The 16,211-nt window shown below is 43.1% G+C and overlaps 1 protein-coding gene across 14 annotated transcripts in view; it reads right to left on the bottom strand.

Moving 5' to 3' along the window:
• LDLRAD4 (low density lipoprotein receptor class A domain containing 4) overlaps nt 1-16,211 on the bottom strand; it is a 432,267-nt gene that overhangs the window by 259,638 nt on the left and 156,418 nt on the right. For 4 of the 14 annotated variants that reach the window (XM_035013819.1, XM_035013821.1, XM_035013820.1 and 1 more), the window contains one exon: nt 14,971-15,442. The exons of 9 other annotated variants lie outside the window; for them this stretch is intronic. In XM_035013819.1, the coding sequence (XP_034869710.1) occupies nt 14,971-15,010 (40 nt within the window). In that variant the 5' untranslated portion in view covers nt 15,011-15,442. The remainder of the gene's footprint in view (nt 1-14,970; nt 15,443-16,211) is intronic. One more of the 14 variants, XR_004680832.1, reaches the window with a different exon arrangement.

A 16,211-nucleotide genomic window follows, 5' to 3' on the forward strand; every position in this document is an offset into this window, starting at 1 on the left:
CTGAGGTCAAAGAGGTTGCTGCCTGTGTTCTCCTTTAGGATTTTGATGGACTCCTGTCTCACATTGAGGTCTTTCAACCATTTGGAGTCTATTTTTATGTGTGGTGTAAGGAAATGGTCCAGTTTCATTCTTCTGCATGTGGCTGTCCAATTCTCCCAACACCATTTGTTGAAGAGACTTTGTTCCATTGGACATTCTTTCCTGCTTTGTCAAAGATGAGTTGACCATAGAGTTGAGGGTCCATTTCTGGGCTCTCTATTCTGTTCCATTGATCTATGTGTCTGTTTTTATGCCAGTACCATACTGTCTTGATGATGACAGCTTTGTAATAGAGCTGGAAGTCCAGAATTGTGATGCCACCAGCTTTGCTTTTCTTTTTCAACATTCCTCTGGCTATGCGGGGTCTTTTCTGGTTCCATACAAATTTTAGGATTATTTGTTCCATTTCTTTGAAAAAAGTGGATGGTATTTTGATGGGGATTGCATTGAATGTGTAGATTGCTCTAGGTAGCATTGACATCTTCACAATATTTGTTCTAACAATCCATGAGCATGGAACGTTTTTCCATTTCTTGGTGTCTTCTTCAATTTCTTTCATGAGTATTTTATAGTTTTCTGAGTACAGATCCTTTGTCTCTTTGGTTAGATTTATTCCTAGGTATCTTACGGTTTTGGGTGCAATTGTAAATGGGATCGACTCCTTCATTTCTCTTTCTTCTGTCTTGTTGTTGGTGTATAGGAATGTCACTGAGTTCTGTGCATTGATTTTATATCCTGCCACTTGACTGAATTCCTGTATGAGTTCTAGCAGTTTTGGGGTGGAGTCTTTGGGGTTTTCCACATAAAGTATCATATCATCTGCAAAGAGTGAGAGTTTGACTTCTTCTTTGCCAATTTGGATGCCTTTGATTTCTTTTTGTTGTCTGATTGCTGTGGCTAGGACTTCCAATACTATGTTGAATAGCAGTGGTGATAGTGGACATCCCTGCCACCTTCCTGACCTTAGGGGGAAAGCTCTCAGTTTTTCCCCATTGAGAATGATATTCGCTGTAGGTTTTTCATAGATGGCTTTTATGATATTGAGGTATGTACCCTCTATGCCTATACTCTGAAGAGTTTTGATCAAGAAAGGATGCTGTACTTTGTCAAAGCTTTTTCTGCATCTATTGACAGGATCATATGATTCTTGTTCTTTTTTTTTTAAAGATTTATTTATTTATTTGAGAGAGCGAGAATGAGAGAGAGAGAGTACATGAGAGGGGGGAGGGTTAGAGGGAGAAGCAGGCTCCTTGCCGAGCAGGGAGCCCGATGCGGGACTCGATCCAGGGACTCCAGGGTCATGACCTGAGCCGAAGGCAGTCGCTTAACCAACTGAGCCACCCAGGCGCCCCTTGTTCTTTCTTTTGTTAATGTATTGTATCACATTGATTGATTTGCGGATGTTGAACCAACCTTGCAGCCCAGGGATAAATCCCACTTGGTTGTGGTGAATAATCCTTTTAATGTACTGTTGGATCCTATTGGCCAGTATTTTGGTGAGAATTTTTGCATCCATGTTCATCAGGGATATTGGTCTGTAATTCTCTTTTTTGATGGGGTCTTTGTCTGGTTTTGGGATCAAGGTAATGGTGGCCTCATAAAATGAGTTTGGAAGTTTTCCCTCTATTTCTATTTTTTGGAACAGTTTCAGAAGAAGAGGTATTAATTCTTCTTGAAATATTTGGTAGAATTCCCCTGGGAAGCCATCTGGCCCTGGGCTTTTGTTTTTTGGGAGATTTTTGATGACTGCTTCAATTTCCTTAGTGGTTATAGGTCTGTTCAGGTTTTCTATTTCTTCCTGGTTCAGTTTTGGTAGTTGATACATCTCTAGGAATGCATCCATTTCCTCCAGGTTATCGAATTTGCTGGCATAGAATTGCTCATAATATGTTCTTATAATTGTTTGTATTTCTTTGGTGTTGGTTGTGATCTCTCCTCTTTCATTCATGATTTTGTTGATTTGGGTCATTTCTCTTTTCTTTTTGATAAGTCTGGCCAGGGGTTTATCAATCTTGTTAATTCTTTCAAAGAACCAGCTCCTAGTTTCGTTGATCTGTTCTACTGTTCTTTTAGTTTCTATTTCATTGATTTCTGCTCTGATCTTTATGATTTCTCTTCTCCTGCTGGGTTTAGGCTTTATTTGCTGTTCTTTCTCCAGCTCCTTTAGGGGTAGGGTTAGGTTGTGTACTTGAGACCTTTCTTGTTTCTTGAGAAAGGCTTGTATTGCTATATACTTTCCTCTTAGGACTGCCTTTGCTGCATCCTAAAGATTTTGAATAGTTGTGTTTTCATTTTCACTGGTTTCCATGTATTTTTTTAATTCTTCTTTAATTTCCTGGTTGACGCATTCATTCTTCAGTAGGATGCTCTTTAGCCTCCGTGTATTTGAGTTCTTTCCAACTTTCCTCTTGTGATTGAGTTCTAGTTTCAAAGCATTGTGGTCTGAAAATAGGCAGGGAATGATCCCAATCTTTTGGTACCGGTTGAGACCTGATTTATGACCTAGGATGTGATCGATTCTGGAGAATGTTCCATGGGCAGTAGAGAAGAATGTGTATTCCATTGCTTTGGGATGGAATGTTCTGAATATGTCTGTGAAGTCCATTTGGTCCAATGTGTCATTTAAAGTCTTTATTTCCTTGTTCATCTTTTGCTTAGACGATCTGTCCATTTCAGTGAGGGGGGTGTTAAAGTCCCCCACTATTACTGTATTGTTGTCAATGTGTTTCTTTGCTTTTGTTATTAACTGCCTTATATAACTGGCTGCTCCCATGTTAGGGGCATAGATATTTACCATTGTTAGATCTTCTTGTTGGATAGACCCTTTAATAGAATATAGTGTCCTTCCTCATGTCTTATTACAGTGTTTGGTTTAAAATCTAATTTGTCTGATATAAGGATTGCCACCCCAGCTTTCTTTTGGTGTCCATTAGCATGGTAAATGGTTTTCCACCCCCTCACTTTCAATCTGGGGGTGTCTTTGGGTCTAAAATGAGTCTCTTGCAGACACCATATCGATGGGTCTTGTTTTTTAATCCAGTCTGATAGCCTGTGTCTTTTGATTGGGGCATTTAGCCCATTTACATTCAGGGTAACTATGGAAAGATAGGAATTTAGTGCCATTGTATTGCCTGTAAGGTGACTGTTACTGCATATTGTCTGTGTTCCTTTCTGGTCTATGTTGCTTTTAGGGTCTCTCTTTGCTTAGAGGACCCCTTTCAAGATTTCTTGTAGGGCTGGTTTTGTGTTTGCAAATTCCTTTAGTTTTTGTTTGTCCTGGAAGCTTTTTATCTCTCCTTCAATTTTCAAGGACAGCCTAGCTGGATAGAGTATTCTTGGCTGCATATTTTTCTCATTTAGTGCTCTGAATATATCCTGCCAGTCCTTTCTGGCCTGCCAGGTCTCTGTGGATAGGTCTGTTGCCAATCTAATGTTTCTACCCTTGTAGGTTACATATCTCTTCTCCTGAGCTGCTTTCAGGATTTTCTCTTTGTCTATGAGACTCATAAGTTTTACTATTAGATGTCGGGGTGTTGACCTATTTTTATTGATTTTGAGGGGGGGTTCTCTGTGCTTCCTGGATTTTGATGCCAGTTTCCTTCCCCAAATTAGGGAAGTTCTCTGCTATAATTTGCTCCATTATACCTTCTGCCCCTCTCTCTCTTTCTTCTTTTCTGGGATCCCAATTATTCTAATGTTGTTTCATCTTATGGTATCACTTATCTCTCGAATTCTGCCCTTGTGATCCGGTAGTTGTTTATCTCTCTTTTTCTCAGCTTCTTTATTTTCCATCATTTGGTCTTCTATATCACTGATTTTCTCTTCTGCCTCATTTATCCTAGCAGTTAGCGCCCCCATTTTTGATTGCACCTCATTAATAGCCTTTTTGATTTCGACTTGGTTAGATTTTCGTTCTTTTACTTCTCCAGAAAGGTTTCTCTAATAACTTCCATATTTTTTTCAAGCCCAGCTAGTATCTTTAAAGTGATGATTCTGAACTCTAGATCTGACATCGTACTAATGTCCGTATTGAGTAGGTCCCTGGCAGTCGGTACTACCTCTTGTTCTTTTTGTTGAGGTGATTTTTTCCATCTTGTCATTTTGTGCAGAGGAGAATAGATTAATGAGAGAACAAAATGCTAGCAGGGTTACAACATCCCCAGAAAATATACTCTAAACAAATCAGAAAAGACCTAAAGCAGTGGGAAAAGAAAGGGAAAGAGAGAAAAAAGAAAAAGAAAAAAAAAGAAAAAGATAAAGATAAAGATAAAAACAAATAAAAACAGAACAAAACAAAACAACAACAACAAAAAAAACCCAGAATGTGATCAAATATGATCAGGCTGGTATATAGATCAGTGCCACACACTAGATTTTGGGTGTATTTTGGTCTGTTAGAAGAAAGTGCCTCCCAAAATTTTAAAGAAAGAAAAAGTTATATATGTACAAAAATAAGGGTTGATACGATGAAGGGATGGAATATGACTGTAAAGATGGAAATTATAAAAAATTTTATAAAAGGAATTGATAAGAAGTTTTTTGAACAAAGAAAGAAGAGGATTTTAAAAAAGAAAAAAAAGAGAGAGAATGTGATCAGACAGGGGAGTAGAAAAAACCATATACTAGAGATTTAGGGTATATTTTGATCTGTTAGAAGAAACTATCTCAAAATTTTAAAGAGAGGACAACTTATATATATATGCCAAAAATATGGGTAACTACTATGAAGGGATAGAATATGACTCTAAAAATGAAAAATAAATTTTTTTTTAAAAAAGGGATTGATAAGATGTTGGTTGAAAAAGGGAAAAAGAAAAATTCAGAAAAAAAAAAAAAGAAAAAAGAAAAAAAGACAGTTAAAAAAAACCACTTAACTTTGAAGGACTAAAGAATCATGGTAAAAAAGCCATGAATTCTATGTGCAGTATTCCCCTAGCGCTGGAGTTCTGCCGTTCTCATTGATCGGTAAACTTGGTCTTGGCTGGCTGTTCTCGCTGATCTTCTGGGGGAGGGGCTGTTGCCGTGGTTCCCAAATGTCTTTGCCAGAGGTGGAAGTGCCCCGCCCTTGCCCTGTCCAGGCTAAGTAATCTGCTTGGGTTGCTCTCTGGAGCTTTTGTTCCCTGCAAGCTTTCCCTACAGCTTTGGAGGTGGAGAGTGAAGATGGCAGCCTCCCTTCTCTGCCCGGGAGGAGCCAAGAACGCAGGGCCCCGCTCCTCAGTGCGCCCCCAAAGAAAAGCAGTCAGTCACTCCCAGCTCCCCGGTCTCCGGCCGCAGTCCATGCTCACCCGGCCCGTGACCGTGCGTTTCTATCTCTGGCACCCGACCCCGTGTGGAGTCTCCAAACCCAGCAGGTCCCTGCAGTGCACTCCCGCGCAGCTCCTCCCGGGGAAGGAAGGTGAGTCTCCCTGGATCTGCCACTTGTTGGGTCCCTGCTGGAGGAGCAGTGGCCCGACTGTGCCACGGATCACGGTTTATGGCACCCCCGAGCTGAGAGCCTGCACCTCGCCTCCGCCTCTGCAGCTGGCTTCCCTGCTCCGTTACCTGGGAGCTCTGCCACACTCAGGCACCCCCAGTCTTTCTGTGACCCCGAGGGTCCTGAGACCACACTGTCCCACGAGGGTTCCACCCCCCCGCTTAGCCACCAGAGTGACGTCCCTCGGCGCAGCAGACTTTTAAAAGTTCCAATTTTGTGCTCCGTGGTTCTATCACTTGCCAGAAGCGGCCAACGGAGGCCCCTCCCCCACCATCTATCCTCCCGAATATCGCCTCGGATTCACTTCTCCGCACGTCCTACCTTCCAGAAAGTAGTCACTTTTCTGATGAGAGAGTTGTTGCTATTCTTTTCTTCGATCTCCTGTTGAGCTTGTAGGTGTTCAGAATGGTTTGATCCCTATCCAGCTGAATTCCTGAGAGGAGACGAAATCCAGGTCTCCTACTCCTCCGCCATCTTGCTCCGCCCCCCAAAAATTTTTTAATAGAACCATAAAACATCCACCCAGATGTCAGGCACGTTTATTTCTGAATCCCCCTCTGAGTTTTCACATTTGAACATAATGTCCTGACAGAAGCACATGCAGACCTGTTACTCCAACTTGGACCCTTCAAAGCACACACCCATGACCTGTGATGACTTCACAGAGTTGCTGCCCTGAAGGCCTCTGGAGAGAAACCATCACCCAGGGCTGTCTCTGAGTAAGGCAGGTAGAGTGACTTGAGTGCAGAGACAGAAACCATATGGGGTGGAATATAAATGAGGGAGAGAGGAAACCATATGCTGGAGATTTCCATGAGCAGAGAGGCCAGGGGTCTGAGCAAAAGTCCACAGCCTCTCTAGACCATGCTCCCAGCTCCACAACAGCAGTGATGCATCTGCCCTGCACCGGACATCTAGATCGTGAGCTCCAGGGAGAGGGATCGATACCAATCTGCTCTGAACCCGTCACAGATATGGCATGAGCTCCCATCAAACATTTGCTAAATGAACCCCTGGTTTTTCTAAGGCCTTTATTTATAGTTAACCTCTTGAAGTTGGTGATGGGAGAAGAAAACCATTTATTGAGCACCAACTATCTACTAGGCTCTATATTTGATACTTTACATATGTTACTTCATTTAACCTTTACTAAAATCCTACTGAGTAGTTATTATAATCTCCATTTTAGTGTTGTAAAAGGTATGCCTCAGAATGGTTAGCTAACTCATCAACATCCACTGAGCAGGAATTTGGGGGAAAGTACTACCCAGGACTGGCTGCTTTTCCTGGAAGCCATGCCTTCTCTGGCCTCTGAGTTCATCCTGCAATGGTAAGCACAAGAGAGTCGAAACAAAGGATTCTGAAACCTCTGCACACCAATACAGCAAGAATCTAGGACCCAAGAAAGAAATTCAAGAGGTCACGTGTTGAAGCAGTCACCTGATTTCTGCACAAGTCTTTGATTTCTCCAGAGCTAAACCACTCCTTTCAAGGGTAACATAAACATCCAAGTTTCAGAAGTATCATGGACAAAAGCCAACAATTTTCAAAGAACCTAATGAGATTTGTAGGTCATTTTTGACCCTGGATATTCAAGAACAAGGAATTCATCTTCAACCAGTGCTAATTACTTAAAACCAACATTCAAACCAGCCCTGACTTTTGTGTGTTTATACTAAAATCCAGCAAAGAGTAACCACCATCACTTTGAATCATCCTTTAGGATGCTCTGCTCATAAATGGAAGGCTTCAGCAAAATAAAAGTATACATCAGATTAAACAGTAATTTCAATGTTTTTGACTTTATAATTTCTGTAATATTTGTTTTGATGTTAAAGCTATTTAAAAGCTATCAAAATAAGGAGTTAATAACTATATTTATGTTGTACATATTTAAGTAACCTTAAAATAAACACAATTTCAAGCAACATTGAAATTATTTCTTGTCCTTATTTAAAACGGGTATATACACTCCTCAGACATTAGGCTACCATAAAGTCTAAAAAAGATGATCACATCTGTCACAGTAGGAAAACTCTAGAAACAGTGCAAAATAGTTTAGAGGGAAGAAAATGGAGATACTCTCAGGACTTATTAAAAAACAACTTGAATTATGTATTACTTACATATAGAAAAAAATGTTATTAAATAAGGGTTAGGTTTGTAACTGAGGACCAGACACCAAGCTAAATAGGGCAGTGTAAAAACCAAGCACATACACCACAGTGTGTTCTGACAGCTCTCTTAGCAAATCTAACTTCTCTTAAGCCAGAGCATGCAGGATTTTACAAAAAGCTATTATTATCAATCATTTCTACATCTATTAAATTGCAAGTAGGAAGATCATCTGGGTTTCTCCCATGCACATCACAAAAGATTTCATGGAACTAACATAGACCCTGAGGTCAGAGAAAAATGGTAGAAGGATAAAGTCTAAGGGAGATGAAAAAACTTTAGTAAAGCATTGAGATATTTAAAAATGTAAAAAAAAAAAAAAAAGCAAGTGGTCCAGTTTATCCAGAACTTCAGTTACAGCAAGAGAATAAAGGAAGAAAACACCAGGGAACTTTGAACTACAGGCTGAGGACTCTAGACTCTTTTTAGGAAGCAAGAAGAAGCCTTGAAAAGTTTGGGGGCAAGAGAAGGTATAATTAAAGCTGCACTTTAAAGACTGGCAGAACTAGAAAAGGGGGAGAATGGAGGCAGGAAGACAGACTGTCTCATTACCTTTTTCCATCTGCAGCATTTTACACGTCTGGCAAGAGTTCTGTAAACATGGACTCAATAAAAGCTGCCCCAATAGGGGACTGCTTCACTAGCATCAGAGGACAGAGACATCTGAACTATAGCCAGAAGGAGGGCAACATCCCAGACTGGCAACATGTGCAGTCCTCTATGTTTTCCTTTCTAAAAAGCCCTCAATGTCTTGTCATTTGGGAAATGCTGCCCATTATCTGCCCATTTGGGACCTTCATACTGCAAGTCTCATATTAAAGACTTTGAAAAGTTCTATAGTTAAGAAACCAATTTAATTTCTTCTTCCAGAATTTGGCCATGAATCCACCCCCCTCCACCACCACCCCTCTAATTGAGAAACAACTCTTCTAAAACAAGCATCCTCCAGGCAGATCTGGAAAGTGCGGACTAAGGTCATCCACAGTCAGCACACAGGTACAACCTCAAAGGGATCAGTAATAAGCTGAAAGTCTGGTCAGGATCCTTCAGGGCTATTCAGAGTCCTGGGAACAGTGTAGCTCCGTTCAAGCCTCCAAGTAAAGCCACATCCACCCCATACAGAGTCCCAGTGCTCTACCTAGCATGAAAGAATTCCATGGGAGAAAAATAAGCATCCCAACAATTCAATTTAAGTGATTCTTCCTTTTTGGTCATTAGTGGCTAAGAAAACCCAATCACCTAAATCCATAAAATAGCTCTCTTTCAGACACCTGAAGACTATTAAATCTACTCTCATCCTTCTCCTTTATGAGTGAAATAACCTTAATGTATTTAACAACTAGGTCTGATTATCCTTTTCACAAGAAAGACTTATAAATTCTACAGGAATTTGGTTCACTTATTTAGTCATCCAAGGACATACGTTTCTTCCAACACAGAATGAAATGATTCTAAAAGCCTAAGAAATTTAATTATACAAAACAGTATTTAAGGGCGGCATTGGAGGTGGGGAGGAGGCAGAATCTGAAACCAGCATCTTCTTTAGGATATAATAGTGATAACCCAGGCAGGATGCTTTCCAAGTCCTCAGAGAGTACAGTAAACCTCAGATGAAATCTCCATCACTATTAGGATGCTTCAACGGAGAGCTGACTGACCCAGCCTGGAAGGATTCCCATTTCTCTATGCTCAGAGGCACGGAGGGGCTGTTTTTACAAGAGTCTGATCTTGCTGGAGTCTGTCCATCTACATGATTGCTTCCATGAACTAAAGCCAGGCAGAAGGATTGCCCAAAAGAACAAAAACACTGAACCTAGGACACTTGAGGTTTCACTTGCCCAAATGAAATATCAGCATCGTTGTCCTAACTCGTGGCACTCAGGGAGCCTTACAGCATCATGCTGCAAAGAGCACCATAAGGTGCATTACTCTCATGACACCCTGTAGTGCAGGCAGGGCTGGGGCATCTCCCAGCTGAATGGCAGGGACTGGCCACAGCAACTATGAGCAGGCAACTGGAGAAAAACTGAGCTCAGCACAGTCTTAGAAGCTAGGCCCACCCAATCCCTTTGAAAATTCAATCATAAACCTTAATAAAGTTCACATCTTTGGACTCCATAATTCTAATTCTGGGAACTTAACCTAAGAAAATGGCCCAATACATAGAAGAGCTTTTTACACAACGGTGTTCATCAAAGCATTATTTATAAGGGCAAAAGCTGTCAAAAACTGTAATGTCTAATAATAAGAGCACAATTTAAAGAGTCAAGTACACATACATAAAAGAATACTATGTAGCAACTTTAAAACATATATATAAAGAAAATACTGGGGTGCCTGGGTGGCTCAGTTGGTCGAGTGTCCGACTTTTGATTTTAGCTTGGGTCGTGATCTCCAGGTCATGAGATTGAGCCCCGAGTCAGGTTCCATGCTCGGCGGGGGGCAGGGGGGTGGCCTGGTTGGGATTCTGCCCCTCTCCCCATCCATGCATGCTCTCTAAATAAATAAATAAATTAATTAATTAATTAAAATCTTTTTGAAAAAATGTTCATAATATAATGTTAAAGGGGAATGATCAGCCACAGGAAGAAATTTATGCAGGAAAGAAAAGATTGAAAAGACATAACCTAGATGTTAACAGTGGAAAGCTTCATATGGCAAGACTGTATGTATGGGTAATTATTTTTCTAATTGCAATTTTTCTGTGCTTTCCAAATTTGCCTACAATGAACAGGTATTACTTGTAAAAGAGAAAATTAAGGTTTTTTGTTATAAAATAGTATCTAAATGATTAAAATCATTTCTAAATTATATGTGCTGAGGGGTGCCTGGGTGACTCAGTCAGTTAATCGTCTGCCTTCAGCTCAGGTAATGATCCCAGGGTCCTGGAATTGAGCCCCGCATCAGGCTCCCTGGCAGGGAGCCTATTTCTCCCTCTCCCTCTGCCGCTCCCTCTGCTTGTGCTCTCTCTCTCTGTTAAATAAATAAATAAAATCTTTAAAAAAAAATAAATCATATGTGCTGAGAAAATTTAAAACAATGTATAAATTCCTATATGTGAGGAATAGCCTAAGAAAATCATAATTAGGAGGATGAAATTGCAATATGTACCCATGTATGTAAACCTACATTCACACATGAAATAAGATGTAAGAGGGGACTTTGAAAAACAGGCAAACCAGCACTGGCATGGTGAGGAAGCGGCTTCCAAGCTCCCACGAGCCATCACAATAATTGCACGCACTCCAAAACAAGCCATGGGCTTGCCATGCAAACACAGCTTCACACTGGTCTCCCAGGCGTCCCTCCCAGCCAGACTGCAGCCCCTAAGCCCTTCTTTAATAGGAATCCTGAGCCCCCCATGCTCCCATCAGCAAGGGAATTGAAACATAAAACATAAACTGACAAATCTTCTTAAGTGGAGGTATGGCTAACTATATAGTGATTTTTGTCATGCTCTAAAACAAGATTTAAAGCCAAGGAAAAATGCCTTAACCCCTTCACCATTTTAAATATCTCAGGCAAGACTCTTTTCCACTGGCCTAGAGAATCCAGAAAATCAGTGCACCTTCAATTCCAGAAACTAAGACATTAGCACCTTTAGTTGCCCTGGGATAAGGAAAGACGAAAGTCGGGCTACTGGGTGGCTCAGTGGGTTAAAGCATCTGCCTTCAGCTCAGGTCATGATCCGGGGGTCCTGGGATCAAGTCCCGCATCAGGCTCCCTACTCGGGGGGCAAGGAGTCTGCTTCTCCCTCTGCCCCTCCCCCCGCTTGTGCTCGCTTTCTCTCTCTCCCTCTCAAAAATAATTAATTAATTAAAAAAAAAAAAAAAAGACAAAAGTCAAGAAACATAAGAACAGCAAACCAACTAAGAGGGTGGGCACCAGCCTCCTACTCACCTCTAAGACTACACAGCTTTACCCCACTACTTGGGCAGGGACAGAGGATCGTCCTTTTCATTCTACATCATAAGTAACTTTGACCAACTATATAGGGAAAGATGGATGAGAAGAGCAGGCAAAGAATAAAAAATGATGAGCCCAGTCCACAGGGACCCACTTCCAGAGAAGGCTACATACATACATCTCCTTTATCCTACCACTGGTTATTTCCCTAGAGATACTGGGAAGCTAAAACCATTGTCCTACAGGTTCTCGTGGGCCCAGCTCTTACAGCTAATATTCAATAATTGACAGCTTCTTTAAGAACGCACAGATTAGGGGCACCTGGGTGGCTCAGTCGGTTAAGCATCCAACTCTTGGTTTCGGCTCAGGTCATGATCTCGCTGTTGTGGGATGGAGCCCCGCGTTGGGCTCTGCGCTCAGCATGGAGTCTGCTTCAGATTCTCACTCCCTCTCCTGCCCACTGTCTCTCTCTCTCTCTCTCAAATAAATAAATAAATAAAATCTTAAAAAAAAAAAAAAGAATGTGAGATTAGTTAATTCAATCACTTCTGTTGAGGAAATGGGACAAGCCAGTTCCTTTTTTCAAGAACTGACTCTCCCAACCTACCCTCTCCTCTAAACACCACTTTTTGTACAGTGCTGGCTCTCACAGCTTGCCAGGCTTTCATACACACTAGGTACTTGGGAATCTTGTTAGGATATGTCCTGGTTTAGCAGGGCCAGGTGATACAGAGGTTAAGTAAATCCCAATCTCTGATGGGGAGACCCAGGCAGCGGTAAGGCTCCCTAGGTGACCCTCATGTGCAGCTGAGGTTGCACACACAGTGCTAGAAGATTTGGAGAGGCTGCCAGCTCAGTCCAACTGCTGGCTTTGCTGAGTGGACCCCTGCACCAATAATATCAGCACACTAACAATGTCTCAGAGTTGTGAAGACAGACAGAGTTAAGGCAGAAAAAGCACATGGTAAGTTCTCTAAAACATTGGCCAAGGATATTATTTTACTACTGCTACCAATATGATTATTATTCAGGTAGGCCAATGCAACTAGGAGGAGGCCAAATTTGTAAGGAAACAGAAGTTCTTGGGTAAACTATAAGTTAAAAGAAGTTAAGAAAATATGAGCTGGGGAGGAGCCTTGAGAGGGTGGCTAAGAGCAAATGGAAGTGACCAGGGTCCTGTGCATAGCCCACAACCAGGGTAACAGTCATAATTATAGCTGCCATTTTCTTGGGCCTTAATGTTTCAGGTACTGTCCTAACTACTGTGAATTCTCCAGGCAGAACCCAGGGGTTTCCATTATTCAGAGTCAACTGTCTCAAGGCCCCAGGCACCAGCCAGCCTGGGATCCTGACAGGGGCAGTGAGTATGCTACTTCCTTTCTCCTCAGAGCAGAGGAGCTATAGAGCAACCCAATAAGCGGTGAGGACTGGACACAACTGCATTAAGTGTGAACCATGGCAGACCAATGCCAGGCTCAGGAGAGACTGTGTCTAGAATCCAGTGGGGCAGCCCTGTCACCTCCACTCCCTGGTCAGGCCCCTCTCAAGGGCTGACTGCCCAAGAAGGCACTGGCAATAAGGCAGGAGTCTCAGGAGCCAGGCAGGAGGAGGCAACAACTACAGGAGCTTTCCACCTCCTGAGAAGGCAGTGACACAGCTGGGGAGCGTGCAGACAAGGCTAGTCTACATGTTGAACCATACGCTGCTCTTTACTCTAGTTCTTTTTGTTCCCTCTTCCTCTCAGAATTGCCTTAAGAGCTTCTTTCCATGCACCTCCTAGGTGCCCTTCCTCCCCAGCTGTCTCCCAGGGAGAGGGGAAGAAGAGTTTGAAGGCGTGGCCACTTCACAGAGATGTTTTGTGTCACAGCCCTGTATGCCACCCTCCACACAGAAGAGTGACAGTGACACCCCACGAAGGCGCAGCTCATGAGACTGAAACAGCTGAAGTGTACTCATTAAGGGAGGCCAAGAAGGCAGGGTTTCCAGTCAGCCAGGCTGGAAGTCTGAAGATGGTTCTAAAGCACTCAACTCTGTGTGCTCTTCTGAATCTACATTTAAATACTGTTTCATTCATTTTCAAAGGGCCGTGACCACCCTAAGAGGACCTTCCTTAGAACAGCCCCCAAGATGAGGGCTCCCACCTTACAGATGCAGATGCTGACAGGTCTAAGGAGCTCACTCAAATGTGTGAGCACAGAGAGCAAGAAGGACTGGACTGGGCAACCAGGCTCAACACTGTAGCTCCACATCAGGAAACAGCTAAGGCCTGGAAAGCACTGAACTCCATATTCAGCATCCCACATATGTAGTCTCATTTTTCCTCAGAGCAGCACCACCACTGAGAGCTGAACGTGACCATCTTCATTTACAAATAGGCAAAGGGAAACATAAAGGAGCTCAATGACTGTCCAATGGCAGAGCTCTAGTCAGGGAAGAAGGCAGAGTTCAATCCAAGTTCATGTGGCCCTCAGACTGAGCCGCCACCTCTCCAAGCACCCAACAACCTGACCTGCTCTCTCCACAAAATTTGAAATGCTGCAAACTTTCAGGTCTGGTCACTTCTCATGATTATTCTACCATCTTTCCTTTTTTTAAAAAAACAAAAAACAAAAAACCCTCTTTTTATGTAGAAATGTTTCTTCTGGATTCCATGAATTTCTTCAACTTCACAGCCCCCATTTTATAAACAAGGAGCCAGAGGCCCAGAAGGATTAAATGCCTTACTGGGATGATAAGTGAATCAGACAAGAAAGAAGGACCCAAATTCAAAAGGCCCTGTGTTTCAGGCCATGGCTCTCGGTCATCAGCCAGACTAAGTGATTCCCTGCAAAATGTGCAAACTGGAAGCCAGGGGGCAAAGCAATGTCAAATAGTGATGTGGGCCTTCCCCATTAGCTCACTTATATGAAAAGAATCCTAAGGACATGGTCAGTTCAGCAGAACTGCCATCCCACCGCCATTTGCACATGAATAAATCAGAGAAGGAAAACTAAAGATGGGGAGGGAGAAGTTACTCATCATCAATAACTTTATTCCCTCACTCTTCCCAGTTCTGTAAAGAAAAACATACCCCCATACATTGCTCGCAAGTGACATTTCCTTTAGAGAACAATGACTTGCAGGACATTGTGTGTGCCATATTACTCAACAAAAGCAGAATCATAAAATGTCAAATGCTTTTCAAATTCCTATTTAGAGAGCAGAAAAACATACTATTATTTTGTCAAAATCAGTTACCATGGCAGCCTGAGCCCCTTGACTCTGTTTGGCCTTCAGTTCATAAATGCAAATGCACACTCATTTTATAGAGTTGTTTGGTATTTTATTACCTACCAACTAAGAGTTGAAACAAACTTTTAAGTGTGGAGGATTCTCACCTGTGAAAGCATTTGTGGCCTGATAATCAGTTTCCTGCATACTGCTCCCCAGACAAGCCTGTGCTCCAACTCTTAAGCTATCCTGTCAAGAGGAAACCGCCTGGGCGAGGCCTCAGGTCACTTCCATCTTAGCTTGTCGGAGTCCATCGCTTTGCCCCGTCCGGCTTTTGGTAGCATCTGATGCCCACCTGCCCTGCTCCCAGACCCTGAGAGCAGGCAGTACCTGGGACAGCACCCAGTCCAGCAGCGTGCACACTTGGGGCACACAGTCACGTCAGCCGTCCAGCCAAAGAGTGAAGGCCATGGTGAGCCCAGGAGCAGAGGAAGCTGTCCCGCTGACACCTGCTTTCCCACCTTAGAGTGAGGCCCTCCTCAGCCACTTGACAGCCAGCATCCTCCACGGGTCTCAGCCGCTCTAAGGGAGCTCAGTATGGTCTGATCTGCTGCTCTCTGTGCTTCGCCTCTGCCCTTGCTGAAATTAAAAAGAAAGAGATCACTTTCCTGATGACTTGTAGGAGCATTAAATTTAGTAGACCCGTAGAGGCCAAAAAAAGAGAGAGAAAAGAAAATGCCACCCAGAGTGGTGCTCATGGCCATGCTATGGGCACTGGGGGAGTTCTGGGGAGGGAGCAGGTGCAACACCTTTTCCTGAGTGTCTGTGAAGGGGCAGGGAGCAGAGGTAGCTTTGACTTGCACCCCCAAAAAAGACAGAATTAGACAGCATTCTCTGCTCTAAGCCTCCCTAAAAATGGCTACAAAGGTCACACAACAGTCAAGTGTCTTTCCCTCAGTTACTCATAGTTCATATATACCCTGAAGAAGAAACGCATTTCCCAAGCTTGTTCCTGAGGTATTAGAAGTGAGGTCTACGGTTCATATCCACTGACATCAGCACTCCAGGAATGACTTGGGTTGAGTAGTTTTAAAAAAATGATTCTTCGCGGCGCCTGGGTGGCCCAGTCATTAAGCGTCTGCCTTCAGCTCAGGTCATGGTCCCAGGGTCCTGGGATCGAGCCCTGCATCGGGCTCCCTGCTCAGCGGGAGGCCTGCTTCTCCCTCTCCCACTCCCCCTGCTTGTGTTCCCTCTCTCGCTGTGTCTCTGTCAAATAAATAAATAAAATCTTTAAAAAAAAATGATTCTTAGGGTGCCTAGGTGGCTCAGCTGGTTAAGCATCTGCCTTCCGCTTGGGTCATGATCCCAGGGACCGGGGGGGGGGGGGGGGGGGGGGGGGGGGGGGGGG

This window comes from Mirounga leonina, unplaced genomic scaffold (assembly GCF_011800145.1).
Source record: "Mirounga leonina isolate KUSES-001 unplaced genomic scaffold, KU_Mleo_1.0 Mir_167, whole genome shotgun sequence".
Classification (NCBI taxonomy): Eukaryota; Metazoa; Chordata; class Mammalia; order Carnivora; family Phocidae; genus Mirounga; species Mirounga leonina.